Source organism: Dendronephthya gigantea, unplaced genomic scaffold (genome assembly GCF_004324835.1).
Source record: "Dendronephthya gigantea isolate DGI-Jeju-01 unplaced genomic scaffold, DenGig_1.0 000027F, whole genome shotgun sequence".
NCBI classification, from domain to species: Eukaryota; Metazoa; Cnidaria; class Anthozoa; order Malacalcyonacea; family Nephtheidae; genus Dendronephthya; species Dendronephthya gigantea.
Window position 1 is genome coordinate 1,062,701 of NW_021163037.1, and position 25,010 is coordinate 1,087,710.

The 25,010-nt window shown below is 36.9% G+C and overlaps 4 protein-coding genes across 4 annotated transcripts in view; 2 read left to right on the forward strand and 2 right to left on the reverse strand.

Moving 5' to 3' along the window:
* Positions 1-16,360, forward strand: part of LOC114523292 — a 29,808-nt gene extending 13,448 nt beyond the window's left edge. The window contains exons 7-38 of the mRNA XM_028544170.1: positions 194-288; positions 997-1,122; positions 1,377-1,479; positions 2,241-2,419; positions 2,624-2,827; positions 2,953-3,060; positions 3,296-3,578; positions 4,140-4,337; positions 4,572-4,821; positions 5,508-5,646; positions 6,084-6,263; positions 6,394-6,548; positions 7,154-7,286; positions 7,562-7,660; positions 7,971-8,124; positions 8,239-8,473; positions 8,834-8,975; positions 9,108-9,245; positions 9,558-9,685; positions 10,103-10,251; positions 10,497-10,637; positions 10,841-11,036; positions 11,149-11,297; positions 11,580-11,780; positions 11,899-12,056; positions 12,178-12,295; positions 12,691-12,960; positions 13,376-13,528; positions 13,679-13,940; positions 14,141-14,310; positions 14,876-16,270; positions 16,335-16,360. Coding sequence (XP_028399971.1) covers positions 194-288; positions 997-1,122; positions 1,377-1,479; positions 2,241-2,419; positions 2,624-2,827; positions 2,953-3,060; positions 3,296-3,578; positions 4,140-4,337; positions 4,572-4,821; positions 5,508-5,646; positions 6,084-6,263; positions 6,394-6,548; positions 7,154-7,286; positions 7,562-7,660; positions 7,971-8,124; positions 8,239-8,473; positions 8,834-8,975; positions 9,108-9,245; positions 9,558-9,685; positions 10,103-10,251; positions 10,497-10,637; positions 10,841-11,036; positions 11,149-11,297; positions 11,580-11,780; positions 11,899-12,056; positions 12,178-12,295; positions 12,691-12,960; positions 13,376-13,528; positions 13,679-13,940; positions 14,141-14,310; positions 14,876-16,270; positions 16,335-16,360 — 6,437 coding nt within the window. The remainder of the gene's footprint in view (positions 1-193; positions 289-996; positions 1,123-1,376; positions 1,480-2,240; positions 2,420-2,623; positions 2,828-2,952; positions 3,061-3,295; positions 3,579-4,139; positions 4,338-4,571; positions 4,822-5,507; positions 5,647-6,083; positions 6,264-6,393; positions 6,549-7,153; positions 7,287-7,561; positions 7,661-7,970; positions 8,125-8,238; positions 8,474-8,833; positions 8,976-9,107; positions 9,246-9,557; positions 9,686-10,102; positions 10,252-10,496; positions 10,638-10,840; positions 11,037-11,148; positions 11,298-11,579; positions 11,781-11,898; positions 12,057-12,177; positions 12,296-12,690; positions 12,961-13,375; positions 13,529-13,678; positions 13,941-14,140; positions 14,311-14,875; positions 16,271-16,334) is intronic.
* LOC114523367 (uncharacterized serine-rich protein C215.13-like) lies at positions 16,239-18,142 on the forward strand. The gene is made up of 2 exons (XM_028544266.1): positions 16,239-17,529; positions 17,651-18,142. Exons 1-2 carry the CDS (start codon positions 16,363-16,365, stop codon positions 17,771-17,773), a joined length of 1,290 nt encoding a protein of 429 aa, XP_028400067.1. The 5' UTR covers positions 16,239-16,362; the 3' UTR covers positions 17,774-18,142.
* Positions 18,143-20,155: 2,013 nt separating this feature from the next.
* LOC114523370 lies at positions 20,156-21,109 on the reverse strand. Its single transcript, XM_028544268.1, has 2 exons — positions 20,944-21,109; positions 20,156-20,672 (listed from the first exon to the last, which is right to left on the reverse strand). Exons 1-2 carry the CDS (start codon positions 21,098-21,100, stop codon positions 20,497-20,499), a joined length of 333 nt encoding a protein of 110 aa, XP_028400069.1. The 5' UTR covers positions 21,101-21,109; the 3' UTR covers positions 20,156-20,496.
* Positions 21,110-21,143: 34 nt separating this feature from the next.
* Positions 21,144-23,470, reverse strand: LOC114523293 (RNA polymerase-associated protein LEO1-like). Its single transcript, XM_028544171.1, has 4 exons — positions 23,314-23,470; positions 22,096-22,239; positions 21,220-21,753; positions 21,144-21,160 (listed from the first exon to the last, which is right to left on the reverse strand). The coding sequence occupies exons 1-4, from the start codon at positions 23,468-23,470 to the stop codon at positions 21,144-21,146; spliced, it is 852 nt and encodes a 283-aa protein (XP_028399972.1).
* Positions 23,471-25,010: the final 1,540 nt, after the last annotated feature.

Consider the following 25,010-nt stretch of genomic DNA (forward strand, 5'->3'; position numbering starts at 1 on the left):
TTGTTTAAAGGTGCACTACGAAAGGTTTTCACTTAAAATAACAAGTGGTGGACCTTCAAATAAATAAATTACTAGTTTTTTTGTGAATTAGAATCTCGAGGAAGCTAACTTGAGATTGTCTCATACTATTTTACGTATCCAAACGTAATCAAGACGTGCCAGGATAACTTTGTCCAACTTTTCTTTCTTTTAGGATTATGTCCTTTTGATTGGATACACTTGGACAGAAAATGCTACAAAAATCTTAGAAGTCCTCATAGTTTTACGAAGTCCAAAGAAATGTGCAAGGTTATGATTTATTTTTATTACTTATCTATAGGTAGCCCTGGAATGGGGCGAATTCGATAAAATTTTACCGTGTATGCTAACAATGGAAAAGTATCATCACCAGGGACTAATATTTTATCGATTTCTCTGAATAAATAAATTTAAAACATATTATTATATTATATGATACATTATATCAAGACAACTACGGGAAACAAGATTTGTGATTTGCTCTCTCCGTTTTGAATCCACACATACATAGTACACGCAAAGTGGAATACCCTGCTGCAGTGTGGTATACGACTTTTTTACTATCATGTGAGCAACCTCGGATGGAATGTCATAAATAAATGTCTGATCACGTGGTGTAATTTGAATTTTTTGGCGGATAATTTGAGGCGTCTACAGTATTTATAATTTTATTCGATCTGCTCTATCGTCAAGGTTATACTTCAGTCAGAACGAATTAATGAGTGCATTCACGAGTGCCTATCGCGAGAATAATGTAATTGAAATTTTTTTAAAGAGAAACGAGTATAGCTGCAATCTGCGATAAATACCACTTTTTACTTAAAATGCGTGAATTCAAGGTTTTGTTTGAAAAAAAACAAAACGTGCAGGACAGAAATTGTGTCTGCGATATAGCTGTTTTAGAAATAAGATGGTATCGTGATTCAATATACTCTAATTCTCAGACTTCTTAATTCTATTACTCTATACGAACTGTAGAAAATTGGTGGGAAAATGCTTGCTTTTCACGAAAACCAAATTCAATCATCCGAAGTGTTACACAAGTTGCATTCGAAATGGGCATATGGAACACGGTCAAATATTTGGATCGACGTCTTAACACAGGTATATTTAGCATTAGAACAGTTAATATTAGTTTATTGCATGATCAATTTGCAGTTAGGAACAAATAGTCATACATATTGCAAATGCATGTGTTTTGATCGAGTTACATAATAAGAGAGTGTTTATATATACTAGCTAGCTAATATACTGTGATAATCTGTTGGCGGATTTCCTTTTGTTTTCACACGAAATTTTATCGGCAAACATCAACTGTGTGCATGTATATAATTATTTAATATTCACTCTTTTTACAGGATTCGATTCCATTCCAGAATAACAGATGTTGGATGTTTGATGGCACAATAAAAGAAGCATCATGTGACTTAAAAAATCCAACAATATGCGAAAAGAGTAAACGTATGTTTCAAAATTATATGCATTGTTTATAAATATAAAATCTAATTATATTAAGTAAAACATCTATTAATTATGCTACTCTTAAATTAAAAATCTCGTCAATGTTGTGTTTTGTGACCTAGCCATCAAAAAAGCCTTGCAAACATTCGAAAACTAATTATTAATAAAGACATTATAAATAATAGGTTAGACCGAAAACGTCTCTACTTGCAGTACTGCATCTACGAAAATGTTAATGAGGGTGCCTCAGAAGAACATATAAGCTTTTCAAGAAAATTGCCATAGTGCTCCACAGCAACAATCAATGCGCAATTAGGCCTAGAATTTTGACAGATCTATAGTTTCAGTGTACGTTTTAGGCTTATTTTAAACTGTAATTTTAACTTAGGCCTAGTTCACAGTATAGTTCAAGTTGAGTAATTTCTGTTGTGAAGTAACTACGACCGATTACGACACGGATACGTCATGCATGCTGTTTAAAGTTGACATACCAGTTCAATAAAGAGCATTTAGGTGGATGTCAATATCGCGAGGTTGTTTTCTACTGGAGCGGAGCAATTGCAGATCACTGCAGTTGGCTAGTCGAGAAGGAGAAACAAATGAATGTACAAGCAAAATCAGTTTACCCGTAAGAAACGAAACGGACGTGTCCTGAAACGTTTTCACTTCGATTAGAAACTAGGAGAAGTTAAAAGAGTTTCTATAGAAGATATCTTACTCTAAATCATAAATAGTTAAGTATAAACAGTTCTTTCTTATAGGTGTTCGCTGCATCAACGACTGCTCTCTCAACGGAATTTGTCTGGGACAGACATGCAAGTGTAATAATGGATGGGAAGGAGCTGATTGTTCGTCATATCACTGTAAAGATGTTGGTAATTGTGGGACCTTTGGAACTTGCATTGGACCAAATCATTGCAAATGTCGCATAGGATGGAAGGTTAGTCCATTAATGGGTAGAATAATATGAGAGCAACGTATAATCGCCGAATAATTTTTTACCACATTAAAGAACTATCGAAACAGTCTTTCTTTTCAAGCATTTCGGTACATTAATTTCTACAAGGAGGCAGTTGGATCCATATTTGCATTTAGATTTATCGGTCGGTAAGTTTACAGTGTTCTTTTTTACATATCGTTTTAGGGTCGTGGTTGCACCGTTAGTTATTGTCTGCCGTTCAGAACTTGTCAAAGTTGTCTCTCACGCAGAGGATGTGGTTGGTGCGACAACACGCGGAAATGTTTACCTGGCACAGGTTATAAAGCGGACATTGGGCAGTGCAAATCTTGGTTTTATCACAACTGTATTAGTGTTGGACGAAATCCGTCATGTTCTAGTGCTATAAAAGTTAGTAGCTATAGTTGATAAAAATATTGGCAATACATCGAATTGCCGATGTGGAAATGCTGTTCCAAAAATTGAAAGCATTAATATGAATGTATATTTATTGAATACATGTTTATTTATTGCAGGTTATCGACTGCAGCACAAATTTGTGCAATCTTGACCAGTCGCGGTCAAACAAAGGAAGTTGTCAGCAATGCAAAGATTTGGAACGCTGCTATAATTACAACAATACAGTATGACTTTTTAATATTTCTTTTGGCTATGTTATTGTTATAGCTGTTCGAATTTAAATGTCTGATGCTATATAGTAAGATCATATTTTCAATATGCGCTTAAAGTCCTATTTGCTCGAGAAGAAAAGCGCCAATATGTTGACCCGAAGATGAATTAATCCAACCAGGATTTTGTTCAAGTCTGCACCATCAGATCAATTACGCAAACATATTAAATTTTTTAATCTGCATTCAGGACAATTCCACATCACCAATATGTTATGGGTGGGACGAAAGGAAATGTACAAAAGGATTTGTACTGAAGGACTACGAAGACACTTCGCGGATTGACAAAGTCGTAACGATGTCAAATGTAAAACTAATCAATTCCGATGACTTGAAATTATATGGTTGTCCAGTTGAAGAGGGCTTCGTTATTGTGACAAAACAAAGCAGCATGAAATTGGAAAAAGGAGACATCATATCAAGCACACAAGCAGAGGGAGTGTTTCACAAAATCAAAGATATTGCATTCACAGGTCAGGGCATTTCTTAAGAAAATCGTTTGTGAAGAAGGGGAGCATATTAACTAGAAAGTGGTCCAGTGAATCATTCAATGATTCAAATGTTTTAAGTATGGTGGAAAATTGACCGCATACTGACTGTAGCTACCAAGATTTATTAATTGATATTAATTATAAATGGTAAACAAACATTATACGTTTTAAACTGAAGTTCTTTCTCTAACCCATTCTATTTAAGAAGACAAATTACTGCATGGTATGGCGGTAATTGACTGCACACTGATTGTAGCTAACGAGCTTTAACAGTGATATTTTGAAATATCATTTAAATTATCACTTAATTTATTTAGAAAGTAAACAAATATTCTACGCTTTAAACTAAAGTTATTTTTTCTCGAATTTCCTTGAACTAACCCGTCCCATTTCAAAATACAAATTACTGCGATTCAGCGGTCCCGGCGCGCATTACACAATCACAACGTCTTCCCATTGAGACGCCGCTGAAGAGGAGAAATCTTTGCGTAATGCGTGCGCGATAATCTTCCCTAACAACGCTTCGTTATTTCTTCTATATAGATCAACATGTTCTCATGAGCGTAATTCCGGCAACACTGGAGGAGGCAATTTCCTACAGTGATTTCAATCAAGAGGTTCGACTTCAGAGCGTGTTAGTTCAAGACTTATTTGAAGACCGTCCTGATGACAGCTTATTGCAAGATGTTCTCTCAGGAGACTCCCAAATTAACGGGACAAAAGTACATCATATTTCTACTGGTAGGTTGCATGTACATATAGTTACTGCTTAGTTCAATGGTTGTGTCACATAATTGCATTTCGCTCATATAAATAAACTGCTCCAGCAAAAACCGATTTTATAGAGAGAAATGAATAATGAATCTTGTATTGTTGGGTATATTTGTTGCCGAAATTTTTAGGAATCATGCCAATAATTTTTTTTCCAACTTAAGTTTTAAAATCTTAGATGAATGTTTTTACTTTATCTGATAGGATCAGGCAAAAACGTATATAAATGTTTAGCAAGAACCTACACGACTGATGATAATGAAGAGGTCACAACTTTCTTCTTGGTCATTCCCATGACATCCATCGATGGAAATTTGAGTGTTGGTCATGTTCTTGTTGGCAATAGCAGCGACGGTTTTCTAGAGACCATTACGGACATTATTCAAGAGGAAGATGTCATGTTTGTTTATACTGAACTGACAGCATGTAGCCAGGGTTTTTCAAATTTGAAGAAGTAAGTATAGTTTTCAGATGAAAAAAGATACCCGTAAAGCCCCGTATATAGCTAAGCTTGATAGATCCATGTCTAAATTCTCGTTAATTTGAGGCCTGAAGTCTGAACGTTTCCGGATACGTATGGCAAGCCATTTCCGTAGTGCCACATAGTAACCTCCATGGACGCTTATTATGGAAGATTGAATAATTAACAAGATTTGACATCAATAGTTAGTCTCGGAAAATGTAAAGAGTAACATCATTGGATAGGTAAAATTTAGACCATGGCTACTTTTGTCGAAGATTATTCCAGGATTTAAACATTAATAGTGTTCAATTTGAAACATTTGACACATTTTGAAATTGGCATTGCTGGATTAGATCATTCCAACCCAGTTCTTCCAATTGACTGCTGGAATAGACGGCGGTAGATAAGCCATACCGCAATTTCATCACACCTGCATTGTTATAATACCTAAATTATAATAAATAATCAGAGAGAGGTTGTTTTACAGCTATATTTTTTAGTTGTAACGTTTCCACAGATCACTCTCCAGAAAAAAATTAATGTAGTCGTTGTAAGTGTGGCATCCTTCAGGGAACGAACTTTTTTTCATCTCAACCATACGATTTCAACTTTTTTTCTATTTATGTTTGTTCAAATCTTAGCAAAAGTTGAATACATGTTTACATGTTTGTTTCCAGATATAAAATTTTGGAAGAGTCAACTAGCTCTTGTTTGGGTGGAGACGATCTTCTTGGTTTAAAGATAGCAGAGAATGTTGGTAACGTTACGATCGGTGATATAATTGTTGGAAGAGAAAGTGGTGCATTTTTTGGAAAGGTGAGTGTAAATATTTATTCTTCAAGCCCATCCTTCATGCATTAACATTTTACATTCCTGGCTTTCTTCTGACGATATTTGTTCTCGCACAGCTTTTTTCAACACTAAGTCGGGTGCTACATGCCAGTTTTTCCGAAAAGTGAAAAAGTCTTAAAAAACTATAGTGAAATATCTTTATTCACACCGCGTTGTCAGTAAATTTTATTCTTTTTGAATGCTTCGCCTATATGAAAAAACATGCACTCCTCACCAAATAAATTTTCTGACGAAGGTCCTTACGTCGAAACGAGGTGTTTTAATGTCTTTCAGACAGCTGTTAATTATACCACATTTCACGCCACCCTGCTTCCTGGCTATATTTGCTTCTGACAAAACTATTTTATGAAATAATTTAACGTAAAACTATCGCTTATTTCGCACCCATGACTTTGTTTAAGGTTCTCAGCTTTTACACAGAAAATGAAAACTATTTTGTGGAATTGATGCCACTAATTTCAGTCAAAGATGGAAATGTCACAGAACAATTTAACATCAGTGATACTACTCCTCGTCGGCGAAAGCGGGCGAGATTTAGCTTGACAACAAGAGCAAGGTTTAGGAAAAGTGCAACTAAAAAGGTATAATTTCATGAATGCCCAATAAAAGAAACAGATTCCAATAAAATTGATGGATGGAAATCCATGCATCAATTTTTTAAAATATATGAGCATACTCAAACATATTTTAAGCACGTTTTCCTGATTACAGATTGGACGATATGTGAAACTTGGTGCAAGCGTCGAATTTGATGCCGGGGTAAAAATCAGCCTTCAGACATCTTATTCTACGCTGAAGTCAGTTGGGATCACTTTATTTGGCAATATGAAATTAAATCTCAACTGCAATTTTGATCCTACTGCGAGGTAAGCGCAAACATTTTGGTTTACAGTATATATACCCGGACTAAAATCGGGCTGCCAAATCTGTTCTATTTAGTTTTTCATAAACTTGAAACTAAAGGCCGGCGCACACTAGAGCTATGTGCTTAGCAAAAAGTCATTCGTTGCCATCGGCGTAAGCCAGTTCCTCTCGTGTGCGGGCGACTTTTCCGGCGACTTTTGGCACGAATGACGAAAGTCACTGGAAAAGTTGCCCGCACACGAGAGCAACTGGCTTACGCCGATGGCCACGAAAGGCACGAATGACTTTTTGCTAAGCACATAGCTCTAGTGTGCGCCGGCCTTTAACCACGCTGGTCCAACTTAGCTAAGTTTCTCCCACTCGTGCAGGCTCATATTGTCAGCGGACAACTTACATAAAATTGAGAGCAAGGCGTAAAACGAAAAGCTTTTAATTTTTTATGCGAAGACCGCTGAAAAACTGAGCCCTCTTTACCGGGAGAAAATTTGCCGAATATGACCAACGTGAACGGTTGAATAAGTGTGTGTGCATGTAGTATAGGTTAGTGTACTCGTGTAGGTAGTACTTTAATTAATAATAATTACCTTTATTTTCAACATTTATGAAGCTATTCGAAACCGTGGAGTAAGAAACTGGTCGACAAAGAAGTTGGCCGCTTCTGTATTCCTATAATAGGAGCAGTGTGTGTACCCGGAGTGTTCAGATTGAATATTGGCGCTTCTGCAAGTGTCTCCGCTTCGGTAAATATGCCACAAATCACAGTAATTTTTATTATTCTAACGTGTTTCGTTATTGAACAGACATGATCATGACCAAATGATACTGCAACAGTTCTCTGGCCAGAAAGACACATTATGAACAAGGGCGCAAATCCTATAGGGGACGATGGGGGGACTTAAAACGTTTTGATAGGAAAACTGTCACTACAACTTGGTCCATCCATTCACCCCCTCGACTTTTCAAAGACAGATTTTTGCTCTTGATCTTGAATTCTTTTATACATCCCAATTTTCAGGCTTCTGCCTCGTTATCTGCAAGTTTGACGTCAAGGTATTCAATATCGGCTGGTGGTGAGTGGCATAAAGGTCATGGAGTTCGGCGAATTTTTAATAAGGTACAACTATTCTTCATCGTAATCATGCTTTTGCGCAAAAATCCAAAGCAATTGGTAAAATTTGGTACCCATGCAGGGCTTGTCCGGTTGTAAAAAGCGACGCTGTGTTGAGATAACGTATGTGATCGTAATTTTCGCGTGAAAGTTTTGTCCCGTGTTGCAATTTCACTAATCACAATCAAATTGTCAGACAGTTCTCCTAACGCCTTTTGAAGAAATATTAATTCTAGCTCAATTTTAAAAAGGCCAGAGCATGTGTCTTGTTTTTTTTGAATAATAATATTCAGCTGCGTATAAAATCTGTCTACAGGGAGGTTCAACGCAACCGTCGTTTAAAGCACGCTTAAAAGAGGCATCAGCGTCCGTCTCAGCATCTCTTACGCCAACGTTTGAAGCCCACTGGCCATCGGTGATTCCCAGAAGGTTGAAGAAAAAGGCAGTACGGATTCTTCGAAAAATTTTAGGTATTGTAATACTTCTGAAGGGGTATAGAAAAATGAAGTCCAAACATCTTCTATGACTCGCGATTCAACCCCCTTTAATATAATGGAACTCTGAATTATGTTACTCATTTTCAGGTGGTAAGAATAGCTCGAATATCCCATCGCTCTTCGTCTTCAAATTAACAGCACCATTAACTACATCGCTGAATGCGAAATTTTGTACCGAAAAATGCCCTGACTCAGGGGGAAACATAGAGGCTACTTTCCGTGGAGGATTGCCCAAGATCTCTGGATCTTTAACCGTCAACATTGGCCCATACAATAAAAATTTTAAACTTTTTGGAATTCCAGTGTATGAGAACGTTCAAAGGTACATAGGTCTAAATACGTTTCTTTTCATATGGCATCAATTACAATGACTGAATTACAGTCATTTACCAAGAAACCCGTGGTTGAAAATCCCTATCCCATGCAGGTTTCGGCTTATTGAAGAAAACAGAAGCGCGAATGCATGGTAAACAGCCGAATCACTCGGTTGGAATGGGCAGAGTAGTTCATATACTAGATTCTCTGTTTCCAAATCTATCAAAGCTAATATCATAGCTCTGTCTCCAAAGCTAATATTGCTTATTATGCATGCATGAGGTGGACTAATTTCCCTAAAAATGCTTCCGCGTACTATATTCCGTTCCGATAGGCAGCATGTTTCAATCGTCTCAATATTTTACAGCAAATGTTTCTCCACCGGTCCGATTAAAGTGCCATGTTGCATTAAAGATGGCAAACCTGGCAAGATTGATCCAAAAACTAAAGACTGCGAAGAGGAATGTGACTGCATTCCAGGTGATTCATCATCACTCAAAGGTGTAAAGGTATGTTTATGATTATGCCTATGCAGTCATACCAAAAAGCTCTTGAACTAGTTAAGTACGAGTCTAATGTAAAATTTCACATTCATGCATAGATAATTGGACCAACAAGAAATTAATCTTTTCTCTTCTTAGATGCCAGATGGTTCTTGCAAGTGTGAAATGTGTCCAGATAATTCCGTGAAACGAAAAAGAAGTGGCAACAAACCAGAATGTCCATGTTTGTGCAAAGATAACACCGAAAAAGAAATGAATACCGATGGATCTTGCCCAGTAATTAAAGCCTCATTTACACTACGCCCAATTTTTGATACGCTACAAAACGCTACAATAGAATGAGGGAACAATAGCATTGGTAGAAACATCACCTTGCTGTATGACGTCATAATTAGCATCTCTATATCTGACAATTTTGGAAAATTTTGCATAACTACAGAATCTAAAGATCTGCAATAAATCCTGTAGTAGATTTAAAATCCCTTTACTTAGCCATTGTCGCCAAAGGCATTAATCAGCGAGGAGTGTCAACAGTAGGTGCTTTATTAGTAAATTACAGGCTGATAAATATTTTTCTCTTTATAATAGTGTTCGTGTTCGTGCGAAGACGGCACCGAAGACACGATTGCCTGGGATGGTTCCTGTCCATGTAAATGCTCGTGTGAAGGATTTTTGGAGTCAACTCGTGGGCCTTTTGGTTGCAAATGTGAGGAAAAGTAAGTAATTTCATGAAAGATGACCTTGAGATAAGACAAGGTATCGCTCTTCTGCTTTTTTATCAATCAAGAGTCACCCTTGTTAGAACGCATGTAGGGCCAAATTCCCTGGGTACGAGGATGGTTAGAGGGGGATTCATCAGTCAATAAATTTCCCTACATAAATTTTTTGTTCACCAACTGCACGCTAAGCAAATTTTCCTGCCAGCCGAGTAAAGAGTTCGAACGCATGAGATTGATCACTCGATTGTAATGTGATATAGAAATAACTAACATAGATTTTTAATTCCAGCAATGATATACTTATGCTTTCTTTTGAGATTTCTTACATCGCCGTCTAGCAGAATATTTTATAAAAATATTTTCCCGCTTTAATTCTGTATTTAATTCATATCATTATCATGCCTTTTTCGCAAGGTGTCCAGTATGCGAGGACGGTGAGGAGCCAATGTGGATTGATCAAAAGTGTAAATGCAGAGAGAAATTTAACTGCGGTGTTCCACCAGTGTGCGTCATTGGTCGTAAAGGACCAAATTGTCAGCTACCTGACTGTTGGCCATGCCAAGGTAAATGCCGTTGTTTTTGTTGTCTTAGGATAGTAAAGAATTTTTTTCAGTTGTCTACGTGCAATTGGGTAAAAATATTCCTATAGAAGTCTTATAACCCCATTTCTATGCAGATAATTTTCGGAATCTGTTTTTCTATATCTTTTTACAATGTTATATGCCATCTCCGGCGAAATCCTACGACATTAAATTCAGTTGACTATTACAATTTTCGTGTTGATATTTTACTGTATCTATTTTTAAAGGATGTTCAGGAAATGGCTTTTGTGTGACTGACTCTTCTTGTCGCTCAAGATGTTTGTGTCGAAGGCGTTGGCAAGGTCGATGCTGCGAAAGACGTAGGCCCGTTCGATGGTGGGGAGATCCCCATTTACAAACTCTTGATGGTTTGTATTTAGTTTATAGCATTTCATGAATAGATACAGTCAATGTTAACAACAGGAGAGGAGTAGCATGCAATTGTAGTAGAGAATCTGAATTGAATTCAGTCGATCCAAATGTATGATGCGTGCACGTATTATGGTATTAGGCTCGCCTTTCCTAAAGAAACAAAATTGTCATAAACATAGTGTTTTAACATACATTGCAGGAGTCGAGTTTGACTATTTTGGTATCGGAGAATTCTGGAATTGCAAAAGTATCAAAAATGACTTCGGAATGCAAATACGATTCTTTGGTTATAAAGGAGCTTCTCTGACTGGAGCAGTTGCTCTTAAAGTGGCAGAGAACGTCGTTACAATAACAACACTACCAGTTTCGTCACCCGGCGATTTACCAATGCTAAGGTACTCAAGTAATATTCTTGAATTTTGATCTAGACTAAAGTCTGTTTTAATATAGGACCTCGTAAAATATTTTTATTATGATCGAGTAAATTATTTAATCGATACTTTACAGAGTCAATGGTGCCTTGCAGAATTTCTCTGGAAATAATGCACAACCATCATTTGCCAACGATTCCATAAAGCTTAATATCTTCAATCCAGAAAATAGAACCGAGAGCAATGGAGCGCAGGTTATAATCATGTCGTTTCAATATAAATCTGGTGAGTTGTTGATCATTGTGTTTTACTGCAGTTTTATTAATCTTGTTAATACGTGTGAAATATTTGGATACAAAAAAACCTTTAAAGGAGATCATTGATAAATAAAAGAGCGGCATTGTATTAATAATTAAAAGACAGTCTGTGGGTGTCACACGAAACTTAATTTTTCCAGGAATTAAGATGAGATTTTCCCATGAGATGTTTAGCGTTACATTGAAAAATGTCGTAGAAGTGCATCATTGCATTCTCCTCCTCACGATGAACTCTATTTTTATCTTTCAGGGGTCACGGTGTCTGTCGAGGCGGAATACAGCCCAGTAATGTCACGTCATTATCTTAACGTTAATTTTATACCAAATGCTGACTTCACCAAAGCCACTGAAGGTTTATGTGGATTCATGGACGATGATGAAACCAACGATTTGATTGGTCCAAATGGTGAACAGTATAATAAAAATGATACCATTGAATTTGCTGAATCATGTGAGCTCGTAATTTTTCTTCACTTGATTTCTTCCATAGCTTTACTAGTTCGTCGAGTATTAATTACTTCCCATAATCAAGGATATTACTTGACTATTAGTTTGAAATAATTCTGCAGGGCGAATAACAGGAAGTCGCAATGGATCAGGCCTGGTAAACAGTTGGAATTGGAATTCTTCAAATTTTCATGCCGAAGATGTAATGGATTCGTCGTATACAAATGAAGAACATACACCTCTGTATACCTTAGATAACTTCTCACAAAACCAAGTAGAAGTAAGTAACATTATTCCATTTTTAAAAATATGCATGTTTATTAAGGTTATAAAGTGCCAAACATACTGTGTTCCAAAGAGGAGAAAGTTTTAAAGGGTGGAACTCTCTTCTTCATTTTCAGGAAGCAAAAGGCGTTTGCAACAGAAATGGACTGGAGAATACACTTTTGGACAACTGTGTTTTCGACATCTTGATGACAAACGACACATCGTTTGCAGATCAACAATCTTTGCAAATAGGTATGGGTAATGATTTTTTTATACCACTTTAAGTTGCATACAGTATATAACTAATGCTGAATTTTTTCTATTCGCAATCCGACTTCAAGGAAAAGAGAAAATAATTCCCTAGACGAACAGCCATAGCCATGCATGCGCCACAGCTCTTTGTAGCAGAAAGTCAGATGCAATCCCATGCATTAGGAAAATTCGCTGTATCTAAGCGCAATAGTGTTGTCACTCACGTAAATGACGTAATCTTGAATAATGTCGATCAGTAGTCATGGTGAAAAATTTTCTACACTAAATCAGGATCCTTCTGTAAAAATATCAAAAAATCATTTTCAACATTTCAAATAATAATAATAAGTCGCTCTTTTTTCCACTTTCTAATGAATGCTAAAAAACGTTTGCAGGTTGCCCTAATGACTGCACAGGAAAAGGTCTTTGTCTGAATGCAACGTGCAGATGTCTTGAAGGTTGGTCAGGTGATGATTGTACTATTGGCAGCTGTGGAAACTGCTCACGTGGTTCGTGTGTAGAAGGATTTTGCAAATGTGACATTGGTTGGGAAGGGGCTGAATGTGATAGGAAAGCGACATGTTTTGCTGTTGATAACTGCACGTCAGAAGTTCATGGAATATGTAAGACAACAGATGTTTGCGAATGCAACGTAGGTTTTACAGGTAAATATGCAGCTGTTGTAGATTATTTTATACAAGGAAAAGTATTATATAGCACTGATCCTTTATCATATCATAAAAAAAGATATTGTGAGAAAGCTAAATAACTGATCTTTTTGCTATGTAAAATTAACAAATGAACTCGTTAGACTCGATATTCAATGAATTATAGCATAAAAACTGACGATTTCGTTTTTTTGGGGCGGGGGATGACCTGTGTAATATGGTTTTAAAGAAGTACTGACGACATGTGTGTAATTGGAAATGCGTGCTATTCATTTCCATACACTGTTTAAACTTCTGCGAAATGTCGAATCTTTATAATTTGATCGGCACATGACCACAATAACTAAAGATATTAAAGTATCATATCTTCGCTAGAAATTTTCACTGGACGCTAATTGATTACTTTTCTCAGGCCCAAGTTGCGCTACCATCGCAAACTGCTACAACGTCCTCAATTGTTCTTCAAATGGAGTTTGTATCGGAATTGACGAATGTAAATGTGACACTGGATATAGTGGAGCTTCATGTATTGTAACTTCATGTGAATCTCTTGGCTATTGCTCAGGTATTATTGGTTGGGTATTATTATCCCAAAAGGTCACATTGGCTATAAGCAGAACAACTAATTGCCTAGTTTGCTGATATTCGCAAAATAAATAAACTAATTATGAACGTTTGATGTAATTATATTACATCTATAATATTATTATTGTAGGAAATGGACGGTGTATTGCTTTTGATACTTGTGAATGCGTGAGTGGCTGGTCTGGACCAAGTTGTTCCATTCCTGACTGTGATGCAGTGAATCAATGTTCTAAAAAAGGCGAATGCGTTGGACCTAATTTTTGCAACTGTTTTGGAGGATATCAAGGAGCTGATTGTAGTATTTTCTTGGACTGCTCGCATTTAAACAACTGTACTGATAATGGTGTATGCATCTTTAATAATGACGTGACTGGAGATACAAATATTTGCAGGTAAATGTGGGACTGCCTAAATCTTTTCTGTCTTCGTTTTTTTCTTTACGCCCTTGTTGTAAGGTTTTGATCTCCTCACTTTTTGACAATTCAGCGGATATTTTTACATTAGAAAAATAGCCACGCTTCCTGGGCTAAAAAAAAGATGAAAGTATTCATTCCATGTTTGATGATCTGAATTATGTATATTTTGTATATAGTTGTTTCTTCGGTTTTGTTGGATCCAACTGCAGTCAATATGATTGTTCTGACGTCAACGACTGTTCTGGAAATGGCACGTGCGTGGAACCAAATCTGTGTTCGTGCAACATGGGCTATGAAGGGGAGATGTGCCTGGATTTCTCATGTCAATCACGAAGTAGTTGCTCTGGTCAGTGCACGAGCTAACGTAAATCTAACGTCTTGAGTACGATGCCCTAGCTCAATTATCTCGATTCAAACCATTCAACTGACGACCCAGAAAATTGGGGCAATCATGACGCCTTCAAGTTTAACTTAATCCACATGCTTAAAAATGCTCAATATTTGCATTGCATGCCGTTACATTGTTAGATGAACTAATCTTTCTCCCCTTACACCAGTAAATTTGGCGAATTTTCTTTGATATGAAAAAATTGTAAAATCCTCCGATTACACCGGCAATGAGTGTGAACCAGGCTTTAAAAATATCAGGACAATTTTAATCTCCGTTTCCAATGATGAAGTAACGCCCTCACCCCTAAATATTAGATTTTAGATGACAATTTACATGTATATTATCAATACTCAACAGCCAATAGTCATTTGTATTATCAATAATCAATAAGATATTATAATTTCCATTTCATGCTCGCGTCTTTGTGATCACGTCACATTCATCATTATGAATGTATTTCAAAGACATGTTGTTACAATGTTTCAACGTTTTAGAAACTCGTACCATGATTTCCTTACAGGAAATGGGATTTGCGTGGGCTATGAAGAGTGTCAATGCAATGACAACTGGATTGGCTTATCCTGTGAAACACCGACGTGTTATGATATGAACAACTGTTCATCCAATGGACAATGCGTATCTCCAAACAAATGCGAATGTTTTGAGCAATATGACGGCGAAAACTGTACTGAAGAAGTGTCAGAAAATCTCAATACCCCTGCATTCACAAACGACTCTTATTTTGCCGTCGTATCTGAGAACAGAGGAAAAGGTTTTGTTGTATTGAGCGTGTATGCAAATGATACTGACCATGGACGCAGCGGGGAAGTTTCATACATTATCGAAGACGCAAGCCTTGCGAACTTCTTTATGGTTAACCAAGACAGCGGTGAAATCTCAGTATATGCTGACGATGTTTTAGATTACGAAACCATTTCTCAAAAACAATTTACATTTACGGTCACTGCTACAGATAATGGTGTTCCTTCTCGAAATTCGGAGGCAACAGTTACGATAACCGTCCAAGATGAAAATGATAATTGTCCGGTATTTGGTACTTTACCTGGAAAATACAAATTGCCGGTGGATATTCTGGCGAGTGATGCAGACTACGGAAATAATGGACGAATTCAATATTCCATCACAGAGGAGTCAGACCCCGACAGAAATTTCTTCATAACTTCACATGGCGAACTTTTTGCGAACAGTACTCTTCAACCTGGTGAATACTCGTTGACAGTTGTAGCTAAAGACGGTGGTGTGGTGCCATGTGCTCGTGAACTAAGTTTGACTGTTGTTATTGATGAGATTGTTTCTGTCGTAGTCTTGCCAACCTCATCTTCGGTTGCCACCAGCACAATAACCCTCCAACCATCGTTGGCGGTCGAATCAAACTCAACAGCTTATCAGCAGACGCCATCACTTCAAACACCTAGCATGACGGCGCAAATAACTTCGACTAGTTCCATTGCTGATGTACAATCCAGCTCACATTTCATTACTTCGATCAGGATGAAACAATCGTCGACGCTACTAACGACCAGCATTGTAGCTGACGATTCATCGTCAGCACTTTATTCAAGTTCCCTATATTACGAGTTAACTTCATCTTTTCCAGCAACTAGCACAGTGATGCAACCATTTAGCTCACACTTCTTCAAGACTCCGTTAAGCATGAAACAGTCGGCGACTCTAGCAACGCCTAGTACTGTACCTAGCCTATCATCATCAGCAGCTGTTTCAAGTTCCCTATATTACGAGTTAACTTCATCTTTTCCAGCAACTAGCACAGTGATGCAGCCATTTAGCTCACACTTCTTCAAGACTCCGTTAAGCATGAAACAGTCGGCGACACTAGCAACGCCTAGTACTGTACCTAGGCCTAGCCTATCATCATCAGCAGCATCTGATTCAAGTTCCCTATATTACGAGTTAACTTCATCTTTTGCAGCAACTAGCACAGTGACGCAACCATCTAGCTCACACTTCTTCAAGACTCCGTTGAGCATGAAACAGTCGGCGACACTAGCAACGCCTAGTACTGTACCTAGTCTATCATCATCAGCAGCTGTTTCAAGTTCCCTATATTACGAGTTAACTTCATCTATTTCAAATATGACATTAACCACACGAACTTTAGTTAAAATTGAAAAATCATCAACCCTGGTAAGGAAAAGTACTGTAGCTGACCCATCATCATCATCATCGTCAAAAGTTAATACAAGCTCCATATATTACGCTCCTTCTCTACCTGAAACTAACGTAGTTGTGGGACAATCCTCGCCAACGGCAACTAGTTCCATAGCCAGAGCATCATCTAGTTCATATTCAAGAACCTCGATTCGGGTTGATCAATCTTCAGCAACGGTTGCGACTAGTACTGTAGTTGGCCAATCATCATCAGCAATTTATTCAAGTTCTACATTTTACCACCTGACACCCTCTTTCCCAGCAATCTCTCTTGCGCGAACGTCCTCACCACCTTTAACTAGTTCCGTAACAACTACTGTTGCAAAACTACCATCGCCATCATCGCAAACGAGTGCCATGACTCAAGAATCATCGTCGTCATCTGCAATTCTCACCACTTCACTTCCAAGAAGTCTAATGTATCGAGGATCGACCGAAAAATTGGAAATAACCTCTGATATGCAACCGACACCGACTAGCAAAGTTGTGAGTACAATGTCATCAACTCAACTTACCCCAACAAGAATTGTCGCCCTTCAAGCAAGGATCCTTAACATTGAATTTGTTGCGAGCTATCAAGATAAAGATAGCATCGATTGTAAAAAGCTCAGAGATATGCTAGAGAAGGCCGTGATAAACATCTTTGATAAAATTTCTGGGTTTTTGAGGATATCAGACGTTGATTTCGATGAAGGAAGTGTTATTGCCAATATCCAAACTGAGTTTTCGTCGGAAAGTAAGCAAGTCAGTTCAAGTAGTCTTGCCAGGGCAGTTGTCGATGCCAGTGATGAAAAGGGCAACTTGGACGAATTACATTTTGATAAATCCTTTTTGGAGCAGCAAGTTGTTTCAACGACCCCTAAGGCTACCGTTGGAACTCCAAGCAAAGACGAAGAAGATGAGGGGGATAAGAATGCCATGATTGGTGCAACCGCTGCTATAGGAACTGCTGGATTCATTTGTCTCGTCCTCATTCTCTTCTTCGTAAGTACATACAATATTTACAATGAAATAAAGTATTTTGGGAAGGTGTTTGAAACTAATCGTTTCCAAGTGAATGTGCCTTGAATTGCGACTAAATTCATTACGTAATTATCATCTTAAGGTCTGTTATTTCAAGAAGCAAAGGAACGAGCAGAAAAATTCAATGAAACGTCCTGTCCGCATTGAATTATATGATGCCGGCTCTTACGAAAATCATCATTTCGATGCCTGGTATGAAGAGTAGCACGTGGCACAATATGGACGTGTAAGAAATATATATTATGCACACAGTATATATAGTAAAACAGTTATACCACATGCACAAATTAAATTCCTAAGAGTTAAGACTGCATACGATAAATAGAATATTTCGGCTTTAATTCATTTCAACGATGACAATCTTTTTTGGCAAGGTTCATGCGAAAAATTATATATTTCGTGTGAATAAAAAGTTTGCTCATGCAAAGGGATCCCAAGCTCTCCACGCGCAAAAGCGAATTAATGAACTGATAACTTTAAGAGGCGATTACCTCGGCATATATAATTTATGTAAATGCACCATTGACACATATATTAAGTTGCTCTCCTACCTACTATACATCGTTTAATTCATTCTTGCATGTTCAATTGCACTATACTATTTGTAATTTTCTTTCAATTGATCGTAATTAAACTAACATGATAACGTTTCGTTTTTCGAATTCGTTAGGCTACGTTTAGCTTCGCAAGTCCTATTTTAACCTGCAATATAACACACTCAGTTGTGCAGTATTGATAGTCAAGTGCGTACTATTGTGTGCAGTATTAGAAATGTAAAAATAGGTACGTTAGCGTACGTGTATCTGCTCACAACAATCTTGTTTGGACAGCAAATTTGGCCATGTTTTTTTAATTTCCGTACGCGTCTACCGGTGATGTCAGTCATGACAGTATAATATAGACGTGCTCTGTTTTGAGAGCTGGGAGGTCTCATTCGCTTGTTTGCGTTTTCTATGTTCCATTGCATATGTGGGACTAATGCTTTGAACACTGAACAGGACCAGGATTTCTTTCAATATCTCCTGACAACATTAGTTTTCTTTGAGATATGTGATATGTGATACTATAGCAATATTGACTGCTATCTTTTGACTGTATAAAACATTGCAAAATTATTTTTTACCTATAATTTTTTTTTTCTTTCTCATAGCTAATATGATAACTATGGTGAATTTCTTAGATTTCGTTAATCGTCTCAGAAGAGACTGTTTAGATCTCCAAAAGACTGTTTCGATCTCCGAAGAGATTGTTTTTTGGACTGCGAAGAGATTGTCTCGATCTCCGAAGAAATTGACTTAATCTCCGGAGAGATTGTTTTGATCTCCGAAGAGATGGACTATTTATCTCATGAGGATAAGTTTCCATGTTCAGAAAAACTTAAAATGATACAAAAAACGCAGAACAAGATTTTTTGAAGCCAAAATTATATTTTCTGCATGCTTTTGGTTGTGGTGTGAGTGCGTTATAAACTAATCGCTGATTGGCTAATTATATAAGCCCATCACTGAATAGTTATGTGTTAACATACGGTACGTCAGCAATGACAATATATCTGCGTTTCGCAGATACAAAGATCATCATCATGGGGTGCCCATTTCACAATGACTTAATGTATATTTGTAGCTATAGCATTAAAAATTTCCTAGAATAGGCGCTGTTAAGCTACGTTTATTCGGCATTGGGAAAATTTTATATGTGGGAATAAGATAACAAGCTGGCAATAAGATAACTACGAATTCGAGGTTATGCATGAGAACACTTAGACACGCATCATTGTAAAAAATCTAATTTCTCTGTTTCGTCGATTTTTTTCTGTAGACCATGACGAAATCAGACGCTCTTGACTCTCACAGTGAAAATTTCGGATGTGAATTATATAATAATTATAACCTTATGAGTTATGTACCTCAGTACCTGGCTAGCTCTGCGCTCGTTTCTCGTAAAAGTAACTTTAACTTTTACTTTAGGACTATTAGGCATTTAGGCATAAAAATATGCATATCCTTCGAGTGATCGAAAGGCATGTACCTTAAACTGCATGTCTGCAAGTCTTGGTGTATGTTTAAAAAACCTGGCAGAAATATGAGAAATCAAACCAGGCGTCTCGAGGTCTTATACAAACTAAAAACATTTTCAAAATTGTTTCACGCTTTAAATTCGGTCGAACATATTTGAAATTAGTCAAAACTACCTTTAACAGTCAATAGACTCAATACTACCCAATTTCGATTTACAAACGAATATGTTTTAGGAATTTTCTCTTAAATGATTAACTTTCTCGTCACCGTATGTATAGTAAGATTGGAACGTTTGGTTGGGTTTGAAGAATAACGCCGTTGTGAAATAGGCAAATTTTGTAAAAATTTGATTATTTTACTAGTTTATACCAAATTTGTGATGCCGAATTAATTTCACGTGTCGTAAAATCACCATGCTTTTAGCCACTTACCTTTCTCTTTGGTACATTCAAATTTCTTTATTCAAACTTCTACGATCGTAGACAGCAGCAAACCATGTGTTAACATTGTCAATTAAGGAAAGAAATTCCCTGTACGTTTTATCCGTCCATGTTTCATCATTTATGCACCTTTTTAAAACAACATCCGCGGTGATATCACTCTTAGAAAATCGATTAACAGCGACAACACAGTTCTCACGTAGGTGGTATCTATAGTGGAAAACGCGGTGGTAGAATCTTGATCTTCTTTCACAATATCGACCGACCTCAAACGTTAGTTCGCGCGGTGACCCCGCTTCTTGGCACTCGTAATTCTCCGTATCCATTTCATACGGTGTACCCATGAATGTTACTGCTTTTGAAGCAATTCTTCCCTGTCTTCGACAGGCTTCACACCCTTCAAGGGGTTCTTCCAACCTGCTGCAACTCAAAGTGGGAAAAGTTTCCATAGCTTCTTGATATCCTTGTGTCTATGCTTCGCTCTCGAGCATTTTCTTAAGATCCTCGATTTTCGTTTCGATTTTCGTTTTGGAGATTTTTAGCTCGTCTTGGCTGTCATCACAATTTACATACTCGGGATCCAGGCAGCAACTCACCACGTACTGTAAATATTCAAAAAACTCATTCTCCAAATATCCAGAATTACCTGTATGAAAAAGTAATGAATTTATTAATGTTCGAGGTATAATTGCAACTTGCAATCTAACATATTAACTACGAGATTCTGTCTTAATAATCACTATCCAGGCTGGTGCTTTTTTTTAACTTAAATCCATAAGAGTTTCGTCAGGAAATGGCCTTTTGATTGCATTCGACAGAACCAATAACAAACATAAAAAGGTTCCATCCCAAAGGGTCGGCTTCCGTCGTTAATTTTCTTTCTAAATAAGCATGCGCATTTACAATCGTCGACTTACTTAGGCTCAGGTCACATCCAGAAAAATCTTCTTCATCATCAATATTCATCGAGGACTTACTTAGATCGCTTTCAGTTAAATTCCCCTCTTCATCACTTTTTATCGACGTCTTACTTTGATCACTTTCAGTGAAATTTTCCTCATCATCACTTTCCATCGACGTCTTACTTTGATCACTTTCAGTGAAATTTTCCTCTTCATCACTTTCCATCGACGTCTTACTTTGATCACTTTCAGTTAAATTTTCCTCATCATCACTTTCCATCGACGTCTTACTTTGATCATTTTCAGTGAAATTTTCCTCATCATCACTTTCCATCGACGTCTTTCTTTGATTGCTTTCGGTGAAATTCCCCTCATCATCACTTTTCATCGACGTCTTACTTTGATCGCTTTCGGTGAAATTCTCCACATCATCACTTTTCATCCAGGTCTTACTTTGATCACGTACAGTGAAATTCTCCTCATCATCACTTTTCATCCAGGTCTTACTTTGATCACGTGCAGTGAAATTCTCCTCATCATCACTTTTCATCCAAGTCTTACTTCGATAACGTGCAGTGAAATTCTCCTCATCATTACTTTTTATCGACGTCTTACTTTGATCACTTTCAGTGAAATTTTCTTCATCATTACTTTCGACTGAATTTTGATCATCATCAGCGCGACTGGCTGTTTCACCGTTTTGTTCGGAATTGTCATCTTCATTCACACGATCTTCGGGCTGCGACTGACTATAAACTATATCGGCGTTCGCCAGCAGATCAAGCGAACCTGTCTGCGATGATTGGCCAGTCGATAGACGCAAGGCTAAATAATATTTGTCCAATACCGATTTAATGAAAATTGCATCGTTAAGTTTTTATTGAGTGTTAATACTATCATTGTTTAATAAAACAGAGATTAACCTTGGTCCGAATGAATGAAAATTGCATTTTTTAATTTTATTCTCGAGTGTTATGGATTACTATCATTGTTTAATAACCTTGGTCCGAATGAGTGAATATACTCACTCTTCTTACTAATCTTGTATATTACTTTACACAATCGGTCCCCGAAATAGGCATCGAGTAGACATTAGACATTCATGGATTATGACTATTCATTACTAAATAGTATGACCATTACGACTAAATAGAAACCGTCCTTTACCTGGTTCAATGCATCGTTCAGAGTGCAAATCATCTTGGCTGACGAGTCTCTTCCTCTGTGGTTGATCACGAAGCACCAGCAGACCAGTCAATCCAGTGCTTACAAAACTGTCCTCCGATGGGCAGTAATCACTGGATGATTGTTCTAGAAAAATATTTGCGGGATATCGAGTCTGCACGGATAGGCATAAGTTATGGGAATGTTATTCTGTAAACAGTTGTACCAGTGTTGTACTGAAGACCGCATCTCACATCAGCTACATCGTCACCTATTTGCTCACTTTGTTCACGTGTCCTTTAAATTTACATCTATAGCTACATAGAATACTATAGTCGTTTGTATTCGACTTAATTTTTATCAAAGACAATGGGTTTCTCTTGATTTACCACGGCGCGGCCTTCTTATCTATGAGTGGTCATTCAATAGGCTTGTGAGAAGTTGAAATTATACGCACTTAAGTATAATCACAGTTAGTAGAAGTGGTATAATTTAATTGAATTAATAAAATAATAATCAATGGAAAAATCAATGAAATATATTATTCTTTAATAATAATAATATTAATTAAGGATTAAAATGTGATCCGGTTTTACATGCATGCACGAGTTCATTAAACAAGCTCTTTTCGTGTTTTTTTTGAACGATTGCATGTAAAACCCGATAACGCACGAACAAAGAGTGCTTTAATGCTTTTATTATTCATTTTGAGTAAACACAGATATTTATAGTTACACATAAAAACTTAAATAAAAAACACTTGCGTATACGGAAACACCCAATGCAGTTGCTCGCTTCGTATTTTTAGGTGCGGATTCATCTATAATTTTCTCCATTTCGTCTTTACTAAGCTCGGCAATTTTTCTATTTGTTTCCGTATTAATTGCCGGCATTTTAACAGTGTAATAAATTTTAATAACGGCACTGCCGTGGCATTATGGAATATAGCAATATAAAATTCACTAACGTGGTAAAAATCCACCATGGCACCAATCAAAACGAAAGATTAAAAAAATGAATATTAATAATTAATTAGTATTATTAATTGAATTTAATTAATCATTTGATCTCATCTAATTTAATCTTTTATAATTAATAATTCAAGTTCATACAATGTACAGAATAGGCAGTATATCTGATAAAAAAAATAATTATTGTTTCATTCAACTGATCGAACAACCCAATTGTTTATCAAACGCTGAATTGCATGGATTTACATACCTGCTTCCTCAGATTCACTTTTATCCGCGTGATAGCCATCGTCGTCTTTTACGGAATTTAGCTTCGGTTTCTTCAACCTTTTATCTTTTACTTTTTTTACCCAAGCTCTAAATATGTTTACAGAGACAGAGTAAAAATCCGATGAGGGATGATGCATCTACAAAGTTCCCCAAAAAAAACAAAAATCACCTATGACAATGTAATAGTTTGCCTATATCTTTGCCTATATTTGATATGTTTGATATGTCTGATATAAGTATTTTATACATAACATGTGAAAATTATTTTTATTAACAATCGCCCGACTTATATTAAAGACAGATTATCCGTCTGGACGAATGATCCGTCTGACAGATCATTCGTCTGAGTATAAACAACAAATAAGTGAAACGAAACAGAATCGCGCGTTTAGAAAGTGCACGGGTAGGATAAATACGGCAAATTACTTATGTGGTAACTGGTAAAGTGCACATGTATGCAGCTAAGAGCCGTTTTATGATGTATTAAATTTGTCGTAGTTATAAATTTAGAACTCAACCACCGTGGCCTAAGCTAAGGCGACATGCATGCCCCTCCGCAAATTTTAAACTTTTGTATTTAGCATTTTGTAAGGTGCATTAATTTTTCACTGGCAAAAATTCGCAAACAAGTCATTCAATTTTTAATACACAGGGTGTCCCCAAAAACCCCTACTATTGAAATTACCTATTGTTAAAATTTGAATGGCTTAGTTGTTCTCGAATTAACGCTCGAGATTAACGTATTAATTTTATAATAAAGTGCCAAATACAAAAGTTTAAAATTTGCTAGAGAAGAGGGACATGTAAAAGTTGATTTTGCTTGAGTTGTAAATTTAAATATTGCTATCCATATTTGTAAAGTGTAAATATTGTTAATATAAATCATATTTGGGTACCGGTTCAGACAAATTTTATTATCATCATGCATAAAATTCATAATTTCGAGCATTTATGTCCCAACAGTGCGTGTGCTTAGGCATTCGCTCTAAATATTGCATTATAGGTGATTTCAATAGTTTTGGCTTTTTTGGGGACACGTGTATGACTGTAAACCGAAAAACATAATTATACTAGTAGCTACCTTTTGTATCGATTGCGAAATGTCGACATCTTCCTGTATCCGTTTAATTACAAAAAAAGCAGCGGATGATCGGATTCGCCAATATGTCTCAGTCCAATCGAAAGATTCGCCAATATGTCTCAGTCCAATCCCTGCACGAGTCGGAGGAGGAATTCGAAAAATAGCTATCTATATCATACATTTATATCATACATCATACCATCTCGCTAACCTGGTTAATCTTGCTGACCTGGTTAATCTCGCTAGCCTGGTTAATCTCGCTAGCATGATTACCGACTGTACAGGGTAATAAAACATGGCAAAACAGCGAATTACGATACCACGACAATGACAATTGTAGATAACTATAGGCCCGTATATTGCAAATTCCGAAGAATAATCATGCTCAAATGTCTTGTGTTTTCGGTCCTTCAGGCTTCAAGACCCAAATTCCTACATTCAGACGTCTGTTGATGAACTCAGACGAAATGACGGATTGCCAGAGGAACTTTATAGCTTTGTCTAGACGGTGATTCATTGAACTAACATTAATAGCAGTGTACTTACCAGTGCGGGCATGAAGTTTGAGGAAAGGTAATACACAAGATGAAGCCATG

What these genes read in the sequence shown, in the direction of transcription:
- LOC114523367 (XM_028544266.1), top strand. Translation starts at nt 16,363, where the DNA reads ATGAAACAGTCGGCGACACTAGCAACGCCTAGTACTGTACCTAGTCTA. An exon ending in TCGTCCTCATTCTCTTCTTC is followed by an intron (nt 17,530 to 17,650) that starts GTAAGTACATAC and finishes TATCATCTTAAG; the next exon opens with GTCTGTTATTTCAAGAAGCA.
- LOC114523370 (XM_028544268.1), bottom strand. Translation starts at nt 21,100, where the DNA reads ATGGAAAGTGATGATGAGGAAAATTTCACTGAAAGTGATCAAAGTAAG. An exon ending in TGGATGTGACCTGAGCCTAA is followed by an intron (nt 20,673 to 20,943) that starts GTAAGTCGACGA and finishes TTTTTCATACAG; the next exon opens with GTAATTCTGGATATTTGGAG.
- LOC114523293 (XM_028544171.1), bottom strand. Translation starts at nt 23,470, where the DNA reads ATGCATCATCCCTCATCGGATTTTTACTCTGTCTCTGTAAACATATTT. An exon ending in AAGTGAATCTGAGGAAGCAG is followed by an intron (nt 22,240 to 23,313) that starts GTATGTAAATCC and finishes ATATTTTTCTAG; the next exon opens with AACAATCATCCAGTGATTAC. An exon ending in TGAACGATGCATTGAACCAG is followed by an intron (nt 21,754 to 22,095) that starts GTAAAGGACGGT and finishes AATATTATTTAG; the next exon opens with CCTTGCGTCTATCGACTGGC.